Source organism: Labeo rohita, chromosome 19 (assembly GCF_022985175.1).
Source record: "Labeo rohita strain BAU-BD-2019 chromosome 19, IGBB_LRoh.1.0, whole genome shotgun sequence".
NCBI classification, from domain to species: Eukaryota; Metazoa; Chordata; class Actinopteri; order Cypriniformes; family Cyprinidae; genus Labeo; species Labeo rohita.
In genome coordinates this window covers 25,616,747-25,628,101 of record NC_066887.1, presented here as the reverse complement: position 1 = coordinate 25,628,101, position 11,355 = coordinate 25,616,747, and the positions used below count along the sequence as shown (strand labels likewise).

The 11,355-nt window shown below is 38.7% G+C and overlaps 1 protein-coding gene across 1 annotated transcript in view; it reads left to right on the top strand.

Annotated features, from left to right (window-relative positions):
* The first annotated feature begins 2,811 nt into the window (after positions 1-2,811).
* Positions 2,812-11,355, top strand: part of ash1l (ash1 (absent, small, or homeotic)-like (Drosophila)) — a 41,448-nt gene continuing 32,904 nt past the window's right edge. The window contains exons 1-3 of the mRNA XM_051136203.1: positions 2,812-2,974; positions 3,835-3,931; positions 10,346-11,148. Coding sequence (XP_050992160.1) covers positions 10,561-11,148 — 588 coding nt within the window. The 5' untranslated portion in view covers positions 2,812-2,974; positions 3,835-3,931; positions 10,346-10,560. The remainder of the gene's footprint in view (positions 2,975-3,834; positions 3,932-10,345; positions 11,149-11,355) is intronic.

Below are 11,355 nucleotides of genomic sequence, written 5' to 3'. Positions count from 1 at the left end.
GATTTTTTTTTTTAATTAAGTTTTTTTTTTTTTTGTGCAATTTTTTTTTTGCAATCCTAAAATAACGTTCCCAGAACACTGCATGGTGGCTATTATTAATTATCAATTAAATTACATTATTATTTTGCAACCATAAAACAAGGGTGGTTATTTTTAAAATAACTTAAAACATTCCCTAATGGTTATTTTTAGATAAATTTTCACCAACCATAATGGTAATAATGTTAACAGAAAGATGCTTTACATTTTCAGTCTCTGGTGGTTACAGTCAAATTAATGCACAGCTTACCCCTTCACACATTTTTACATGTAGTTATATTTAAAACGTTTCAGCAGTTTAAGTAATTTAGTCGATCTTTTTACCCCATTTTCACATATATTTCTATGGAGACCGAAACACAAGCTCACCCAAAAAGAAGTTATAATCTATCATGGCAGCGCTTGTTGGTTACCAGTGTTGCCAAGTCTGTAGATTTCCCGCAGAATTAGGCTATTTTAACACTGTTGCCGCAGATTGTTTTTCATGTCCACGGGTTGAAGCAACCCCAATAACTCTATATTTAGCACCTGGAATACGATCTGTACCAGGAAAACCTCACCAATTGGGCGGGTTTTGTTGTGAAAACCTGGCAACCCTGTCACTCAGGAAAAATGTGGATAAGAACGTTAAAGTAACGTTATACAAACCATTCCTTGAGGAAAACTTTCCTGGCTAATCAAAAACAAACCTTAAAAAAACGTTCTGGGAACATTCCAAGAATGTTATAATAATGTTAGTGGAATGTTAATGTTAGAATAATGTTCTACAAACCAACATTCTTGAAATGTTCTGGGTGAATAATGTTAGGGGACTTTCATTAACGTTAGAATAATATACTACAAACAAAAAAAAACGTACGTTCTGGGAACATTCTACAAACTAAAAACTAACGTTCTGGGAATGTTAAGAAAACTTCCCTGGCTAACCAAAAACAAACCATAACAAAAACGTTCTGAGAACATTCTAAGAATGTTATAATAGTGTTAGGGGAATGTTAATGTTAGAATAATGTTCTACAAACCAACATTCTTGGAATGTTCTGGGTGAATAATGTTAGGGGACTTTCATTAATATACTATATTCAATAATATACTACAAACAAAAAAACGTATGTTCTGGGAACATACTAAAAACTAACGTTCTGGAAATGTTAATAAATCTTTCCTGGCTAACAAAAAACTAACATTATAGGAACATTTTAATAGCGTTAGGGGAACATTACATTAACGCTAGAATACTGTTTTACAAACTAAATACTAATGTTCTGGGAATCAAAAACTAACGTTCTTCTGGGAATGTCAAGAAAACTTCCCTGGCTAACCAAAAACAAACCTTAAAAAAACGTTCTGGGAACATTCTAAGAATGTTATAATAATGTTAGTAGAATGTTAATGTTAGAATAATGTTCTACAAACCAACATTCTTGGAATGTTCTGGGTGAATAATGTTAGGGGACTTTCATTAATATACTATATTCAATAATATACTACAAACAAAAAAACATACACTACCGTTCAAAAGTTTGGGGTCAGTAAGACTTGTAATAGTCTTTAAAGTAGTCTCTTATGCTCATTAAGGCTGCATTTATTTGATTAAAAATATAGAAAAAAAAAAACGTAATATTGCAAAATGTTTTTACAATATAAAATAATGTTTTTTATTTTAACATACTTTAAAATAGAATTTATTCCTGTGATGAAAAGCTGAATTTTTATCAGCTGTTACTCCAGTCTTAAGTGTCACATGATCCTTCAGAAATCATTCTAATATGCGGATTTATTATTAGAATGATCAATGTTGGATAATATCAACAGTTGTGCTGCCAAATATTTTTTGGAACCTGTAATTTTTTTTTTCAGGATTCTTTCATGAATAACAAGTTTAAAAAGTACAGTGTTTATTCAAAATATAAATATTTTAGAACAATGTAAATTATTTATTATTAACTTTTAATAAACTTTTAATTATTAACTTAATACATCCTTGGTGAATAAAAGTATTAATTTCTTAAAAAACAACAAAAAAGAAACAATAAAAATGTACTGACCCCAAACTTTTGAATGGTAGTGTATGTTCTGGGAACATTCTACAAACTAAAAACTAACGTTCTGGGAATGTTAAGAAATATTTCCTGGCTAACAAAAAAACTAACATTATAGGAACATTTTAATAGCGTTAGGGGAACATTACATTAACGCTAGAATACTGTTCTACAAACTAAATACTATGTTTTGAGAATCAAAAACTAACGTTCTTCTAGGAATTTTAAGAAAACTTCCCTGGCTAACTAAAAACAAACCTTAAAAAAAAATAACGTTCTGCCAACCAAAACCTAACGTTCTGGGAACGTTCTGAGAACCAAAAATTGTTAGCTGGGACTCTCCTAATGATTGATTTCTGCTCAGTGCTCACTCACGGAGTTACACAACCCGCCTCACGGCTACGATTCCCACGGGAGTCTCGATATTTCACTGTGGGTAAACACTGCCACGAGCGTACGACAACACGAACCCCCCGCCCCCCCTTTCCAGGAGTTCGAAATCGTTCGGAAATGAACGTTCTTTCGCAATTCGATGTGAAACATGTCCTTGCTCGGCATTCTCATGTGAGGAAAGCAAATCCATCCCACATTTTGTTCAAAAGTGCTTAGCTGAATTTGTATGCCCCGCACAATTGAGCAGGGAGAAAGTGTCGAACAGCCTTCGACAACTGCCCTCGACTCCCCTCCCTTCTCCCCGTCCCCCCTCCTTTCCTCTGCTCTCCTCCCCTCCCCTCCCGCTCTGACTGTGAGAATGCCCGTGCTGTACTGACAGAAACGATACGGGCTTAGCAGACATGGAGGCCCGATTAACGAGAGAGGCCCATTCCGACGCGTCTGAGCTCGACTAACGCGGACCCGGAGACGGATTCGGGCGACATATCGGATTATCACGGGTAACGAGCGCCGCACAGAAGACGAGGGATAGGGCGAAGAATTTGAGGGAGAGATCCATTTCGGGTCCTCTGTTGATTCAACGCAGCAGCCGCCATTTTGTTGACAGTTCGTGTTTTTAATAACCCGTGCAGGGCTCATCCCGAAGAGCGTTAGATTTTTGTATTCCGCTTCTATTGGATGTTTTTACGCGATTGTTGGATTTTTAGTGACGGCCCGGGCGAGAAGGGAGCACTTTACTAACGTGATCCCCACCAACAGCGGCTGCTTCGTTACATTAACGTACTAGTCGTGTGGACGGATCGCGGGGTTAGGCTAGCCATTCCAGCAAATGTGCCTGACAGGACAGATCATTAGAGTGCGGGTTTAGTGGTACGATCAACCTGATGTGAATCCGCTCGTTTGGGGGGCAGTAAACAACACAGAGACGTGAATTGAATGACCGTTGACGTTGTATACGTGGGGTTGTAACCGCGATGTTGGGCAAAGCCAACTTACGTTGCTCACAGACATGTGTCTTTCAAAATTGCACTGGCAGCAAGCTATTTTGACATCTTGTCCTAGTAACAGTCTCAGTCTAATAACTAGCTGTTATCGTTTCATACAGTCTAGTTTTGGACACACCGTTCTAATTTAAGCTTAAGCTCAAGATATGCTCTTTGCTAACGAGCTATGCTAGCTATATTAGGATCATAAACCGTGACCAGTGCGCCTCACGTAGATAAATATCGTTACAGCTCATTTTTGCGGGATGACTGGATATACACAGTTGAGGAGTAATTTGTTATGCCATGCATTAGTTGGAATTCTTTTCCGAGAAATGTGACCGTTCTTTTTCCTTTTGCTTTTTTGGGGACATCAGCGATTTGAAGATAAATATCCGAGCGACCATGCTGTTGCGTACGAAGGGAGGATTTTGAACGCAAATTATGTGAACGCCGTTCTGGATCGCTGTTAAGGTGAGTGGCTTGTTACTTTGCATTTAGACTGAAAATGTGCTTTGGTGCTTTGAACGAGGTGGTTGTTTACTAAGACATATGTCAAAACAACTAAAGAAAATGCAGTGTTTTGATGCACGAAATGTTCGCTCTTGCGCTTTGTTTGTTGTCGCTAGTACGTGATGCTGTTTAGGGAATGTTGCGGTAGCTTTGGCCAGTGCTCGTTTCATAGAAACTAACCTTCAACAGCACCTGCGAGTAGATCATCCTCAGTTAACCTCGCTCACAATAGGGTTCGTTGCACGTGCAAATTGCGCGCGCCATCGCTTGGTTATATTTTTCCCATTGGAGCAGATGTCTTGAGCAGTGTAGAAAGTGGTGTCTGGAGCCTTTGAGCTACCTTTGACCTCTGACACCGCTGTCAAGGAAACCAGAACTAAGCTTCCCGCTGGCTGAGAGCTGTTTGAGTGGATAGGCGTGATTTCAGGCATTTAGTTTGTGGTCGGGAAAAGATTCAGCCAAGACGCACTGTGTTTGAAATATGAGTGCCGATTAATAGCAGATCCCAATGCTTATAGCCTGTGTTAGACGGGTTAGTTTCGTTTTGTGGTCTTTTCTGATGGCATCTGATGCTAGGTTGCGAGCTGTATGTTGAATCGTTTGGAGATGTGCGGACTTGTTGCTTGTTTGAACGCTTGGTATATGAATGGCATTTTTAGATTAGAAATTTAAACTAAGTTACATTTTTTTGTGACTGTGCATGCACGATATTTAAATATACCGTTTAAAATTAAGAATAAAATTATGTAGATACTTGTCAGACGTTAATGGAACGTCTTCCTAAAAAAATCAAGATAAAAGTAATTGCAAAAGTGCCGTCAAACGATTAATCGCGATTAATCGCATGCAAAATAAACGTTTGTGTGTATATATGTGTATGTACTGTGTACATTTATTATGTATATATGAACACACATGCATGTGTATGTATTTAATTAAAAAGTTTTATGTATAAAATATTTATATTTATATATAATATAAATATATACATATGTGACCCTGGACCACAAAACCAGCCTTAAGTAGCACGGGTATATTTGTAGCAGTAGGCAACAATACATTGTATGGGTCAAAATTATTGGTTTTTCTTTTATGCCACAAATCATTAGGATGTTAAATGAAAACCATGTTCCATAATGATGTTTTGTAAATTTCCTGTCATAAATATATCACAACTCAATTTTTGATTAGTAATATGCATTGCTAAAAACTTAATTTGGACAACTTTAAAGTGATTTTCTCACAATTTAGATTTTTTTACACCCTCAGATTCCAAAATTTAAAATAGTTCTCTGTCAACCAATGGAAAGCTTATTTATTCAGCATTTAGATGATGTCTAAATCACAATTTCAAAAAAGTGACCCTTACGACTGGTTTTGTGGTCCAGTGTCACATAAATATTTCTAAAGTACATACATGTATGTATGTGTATATATATGATACACACAGCACATGTGTTATGTAAACACTTTTATTTTGCAAGTGATTAATCGTGATTAATCGTTTGACAGCCCTGGAGTTAACTTAAGAAAGAGTTCTAAGAAAAGGTCAATGCATCATTTGTTTCCATATGCCACTTCGTTGGATGTTATGTTTTCTAATGCAGTGACATTCATGCAAGTGTGGCTTAAGTGTCTACATTACATGTTGAGGTCACTGTTTTACCAAAACACAAGTCTGTATTAACATCAGCATGAAACGAAATTCACTCTGCCTATTTGCTAAATGAATATTAATCTTATTGTGAATGATTCATCCATATAAGTTTCATTTTTGCTCCTTTTGAACTTATTTTTAATTGGAATATCATAACGTGATCATCTGGTGAAATGACAGACTTTTCTTTTGGATGTTCGCTAGACTTTTCTAGTCATTGCTAGCATTCAGATCTGCCTCTGTCCAATAGAGGGTTTTTATGTCACGTCATCAGTCGGCCATATTGGCAGCACTGAATGTAAACAGTGCCACTGAACCAAAAGAGACTCACAAATTTAGCTGATTATTGCTGCTGAAAATGGTCAATTATTGTCATGTTTTGGGCTGTACTAATTGGTCGGACCAGGAAAAATATTTGGAGTACTACAGACTGACAAAAGTTATAACAAATCATGAAGAGTTCAAAAAATTGTCTGATGAACAAAAAGCGTTTGTGGTTGGCCAAACTGAACGAGGACTTCCAGGACAAGAGTCTTGACAACATTCGTGTTTGTTCTTATAATTTCCGGTCAGATAGGTGAAATATTAGGCTAATATCTTAATTCATACTTGTATGTATCTTTATCACCTGTAAACTGTAGTTTGTCAAACAGTTGTACCATTTCCTGCTCACTAAGTCCTTCTCTATATGATTTAGCAGCTTCCACATGTTTTTTTCTGTGGTTAGACAGCACAAATTAGCAGAACAGCGTATTCAGTAGTACATTAACCATGCAATCCATGCTGTTGTTTACATCCGAGTATCACCAATATGGCCGCGTATTCGGGTAACTGACCAAACCGTGACAAGTGACCTGATAGACAGACCAAGGATAGAGCCATGAACCATTCTTTTTTTTCTCGCTAATCTCAGTGCACATCACAATATGGAAGAAAAGAATTGCTGCTTCCATTTAATTGCAGCTTGAATGTGGTCCTGTAGCTTAAATGCCAGTTTTGAAGAAAGTGTAACTGCATCTGAAAGGAAGAGTGGGAAATGAGAGGAGATAATTGTCTGCTGTAAGTTCTCTAAACTATATCTTTTATAATTTTAGATGTAGTTTGCAAATGCTTTTTCTCTTCTTGCCATGCAGTCACCCTCAGGCTTACTAAATCTAAACTACAACTCAACTCTCATTGCCTCCCAATTTGTCCTGCAGTGTGTTTTGGCTGGCTGGAAGTTGTGGCTTTCGGTGCTCGTAGAAGAAACGCGGGCACGTAATTTTATAGCAGAAGAAAGACTAAGATACACAGAGTTAGTATATTATACATGTATGCTGCCAAAACAAGCATAGATTAAAGAGTCGTGAATGACAGGTGCTGAAGAAGCGTGGATTGAGGCGGAAGCGCAAGAATCACTTGAGAGTTTCATTTTTGTTTGTTGATAAATTGGCACTACACTTGTGTAGTGTTCATGTTTACATGTACATAGCAAATGAAAAGTATTTGTTGTTAGTGTAGTAATTATTTATAGCAACATGTAATATTTGTAACATAACCACTGTAAAATAAATGTTTGGTTGGTAGAGTATGATGCTTGCAACGCCAAGAGCATGGGTTTGATTTGCATTGCTTCAGATGCTGTGTTAGATTGTTGTCCAGCTTCCCTCAAGACTTCTCTCAGCCATTTTACAATACAAGGTAGCATTTATTTTTGGCATCTTCTCCGCAAAGAGAGGAGGGACGAGAGAGCGAATAACACAGTAACGAGAAGCGGAGTACGACCCAAAGCGCTGAGGAAATAGGGGAATGATTGTCACTGAGGGAGGGACGGACCAGGGAAAAAAGACGGAGGGAGGGAGCGCTGGGGAAATGTGTTTTCGATTAGCGGGAGCACAACGACTCTAGTTTGACCGCTGCACTGTTAGATTTCCAAGTGAGTGTTAGAGGGAGACTGAATGAGTGAGAGGACGAAAAGAGTGACAGAACGGGGTGAAAGGGTAGGTCGGGCAGAGAATGAGAGAGGTGTGATTTTTGGATGGCCGTGTGTGAAACGGGAGAGGGCGAATGGAAGAGAAAGGGCGTGTTTAAGTGAAATGGGGTGAGTAATTATAGTAAACATTGAGAAGTCGGGAGTAGGAAGGCAGGACTCCAAGTTCTGGAGCGCGGTTTATAGTTGTGGTGATTTCACAGAAAACGACTTTCTCAATATAAAAGACCACCACTAATGAAACAACACTCCGTAAAATGGCTCTCGGAGTTTTTTCTCGTGCCGAGCGCTAAACGGCCGTAACCATTCGCGTAGCGTTCCAATGACCTAGGCGTTCGTAATAGACTTGTGTAATCTTTAAACCTTCGCTCTCAGCGGGGCGTAAAGAAACTGTCCGCTTCTGTCCCTCTCTTTTCCTTTTCTTTCCCGGTCTTTCATTCACTCTGCTCTTTTCTGATCGGCAGTCATAAAAGGGCTCGGAAAGGTGACTGGATCCTCTGTCTCCCAGAGGGCCCTTTATGTTGAGGTCACCGCTCGGACTCGCCTCTCAATGACTTGACCCTCAGAAAGCACCTGTGGTCGGTGCAGTACTAAATTACTCAGTGGCCTTTTGTTTTGGAGGTGTTTAAGGGGGCGTAAGGTTACTTTTGTCAAGCCCCCAGTACGTTTTTGGTGCATTCCAGAAAAAGTTTATGCTCTCTGTCTTTTATAATCCAGGTCAATTTATTAGAAAGGCTTTTTACAAAGGATTGTGAATTGTTTGTGAACTTTACTGCTTGGAATTGCCAATTACCATTTAAAAATGATGACTCCTGAGCTTCTGTCCAAGTATTTTTAGTTATATGAATAAATCATTTCATATCTTTATGACTTATTTGTGACCCTGGACCACGAAACCAGTCTTAAGTAGCACGGGTGTATTATTTGTAGCAATAGCCAACAACACATTGTGTGGGTGAAAGTGATTTTTCTTTTATGCCAAAAATCATTAGGATATTAAGTAAAGATCATGTTCCATGAAGATATTTTGTAAATTTCCTTCCGTAAATGTATCAAAACTTTATTTTCGATTAGTAATATGCATTGCTAAGAACTTTAAAGGTGATTTTCTCAACATTTTGATTTTTTTTGCACCCACAGATTCCATATTTTCAAATAGTTGTCTCTCGGCCAAATATTATGTATTCAGCTTTCAGAAAATTGTCAAACATTGACCCTTATGACCCTTATTTTGTGGTCCAGGGTCACATTTCTTTCTGTGGCACTAGGGCTAGGCGATATGGCCAAAGATAAAATCACAAATTTCAATTTTTTAACTTTTTTCAAGTTTAAAGACAGATTTTTGCTCATAAGTGAAAGTTGTAGAAACCAGACCATTAATTATGGTTTTAAACTACTCTTTATGGTCATAACATGACAAACACTCATTTTTTACACTTTTCCAGTCATTCTTATTTAACTAAATGTATTTCTCAGTTTCTGCAGGTTTTAATGAGTGATATTGCTTCGAATAATGAAACAGGTTTGTGTTGCCTGACTTTGATAACGTGTATCTTCAGCACAGTTAGCATGCAGGCTGCAATATTAATAATATAATTTTTTTTGTGTCTTGGAAAAGCAAATTTGACAGTAGCTTAACTTGACAGTAGTTTAACTCTAACAAAAATACTGTATTTATATTCCATTACTCCTTTAATACATTTAATACATGTCTACATTAATCACATAATAAAGTTGCATATGAATATCCCACATTTCTGCCACAATAACATGGTGCAGTTTGCGTTACTATAGTAAATGCATGGTAAAAGATGGCGATTTGTAGAATGAAAAGCCTTCTGACTGTATTGTCAGGCACAGTGATTCTCTTGTTTGTCAGCACCGTTTCTTCTGACTTTAAACTAGTTTAAATTACCAAGTCATTTGTGTCCTTCACTGAATTCAAGAGCTTCACACTGGATCTCACAGTGCTGTTTCCACTCCGCATAAACCCTGTCGAACTCTTGATATTGCGATAATTTTGCGGTAGTTATTAACCTTTTTATCACCAAGCCCTATGTGGGACACAAGGTGATGTTTTGCAAAAGGACTTGCCTATAATGGGACTGAGGCTGAACTCCAAAAAAGTACTGTAAAAGTAGTTGATACGCCTTCTTGAAATGAAACATTGAGTGTTTACACGAACAACAGACTGCTGATAACTATCAAAAAGCAGTGTCATCAAACATAACACAAGAAAACTTTATCTCCAGTTTTGATTAAAAGGTAAACAGATACATTTATGCAATGAATTAGTCTACTAGTTAAAGTACTGAGCCCAATCAAATAGATGAGCAGACATCAAAACTCTGTTTATGACTTTTTATCTGGTAAAATATGTTTACATGATCTTACAAGTTGTCGTTTATTATGCATTATTCATGTCAAATTGTGCATGGGATCATATTCGTTTATCAGAATATGAAGCAGTGCAAAAGCCTCTGCAAAAGCCTCTTTGATGCTTTCTGTCTGGTCTCGTAGGGTATCATTTAGAAATATCCATAATCAAAAGTCTCTGTATGGTCTGGATATTACTGTCTAGCCTTTCTGTGTCCTTAGTTGGATCGCTCAAAGTCGTCTTTGTTGTGGTGATCCATGTTTGCAAAGCCATTCTGTGTTAATAATTAAATTAAAGGTTAAGGCTGTCTCAGAAGTGTGGCTAATTTGTCTTATGGTCGTAACACCCCCTCTCTTGTTTTTATCTCCTCAGTTTGAAGGTGAGAGGGCTGGGCACTTGGGAAGGGACGACGTTACTTCAACCCAACAAGGATTTTTTTCCAAGCTCTGCTTTTCCCCCCTTCCCCTTCCCCTTCATTCCACTTCCTCCTTCCTACCTGACATCTGCACGGTTCTCCAGTACCTACCTGTACCTGTGAGTGAGAACATCCTGTCCCACTCAAGCCCCCCTTGTTCCCCAAATCACCAATGGATCAGAGGACACAGGGGGGGCCCTCTACGCCACCCCCGCTCCCTGCCAACGCCCCTCCAGCAGAACGCGAAAAAGAGGGAGTAGGAGGAAAGAAGGACGATGAAGAGGAAAAGAAAAAGCGAGAGAAACCAAGAGATGGGGCTCAAAGTGAAACTTCTGGTGCTGAGAGTGGGACTAGTGACCAGCAGCAGCAACAGCAGCAGCAACCCGCACAGTTCTCGGTCAAAGAAACCAGTTACTCTGAGGGCAATGTCAAGCTCAAGATAGGTCTACAGGCCAAGCGCATGAAGAAGCCTCCTAAGATACTGGAGAACTATGTCTGTCGCCCAGCCTTTCGAGCAACTGTTAGGCATAGTGGAGGACGAGGCGGAGGGCGTGTTAATCGTGGGGCCGGAGCCAATGATGCGAGCAGCAACACTTCTAGCCCAAGTCGTGGAAAAGAAGCAGAGAAAAGCGCCTCGGTCAGCCGAGGAGCATCTTTATCATCTACTGCTCCTGCTGCTGCATCTCCCTCACCTTCTCTTCCTCCTCCCGTTTCCACCAGCCCAGTCACACCTGTGAATGGAAGTGCTCCAGCAAAAAGGGTAAGGGTGTTTAACATTTCTTAGATGTCTAAGACATTGTAAATAAAGAAAGAGACTAGCTAAAATTGCATAAAAGGCAAACCAACAGTGACACGATTGAAAGGTCTAGACAAACTTTCCTTTCACTAAGCTAATGTGGTTTCATCAGATAAACAAGCTTTGCAAATCTTGCCCTATTTTCTTTCTCGCTTTCCTCTCTTTCAGTCA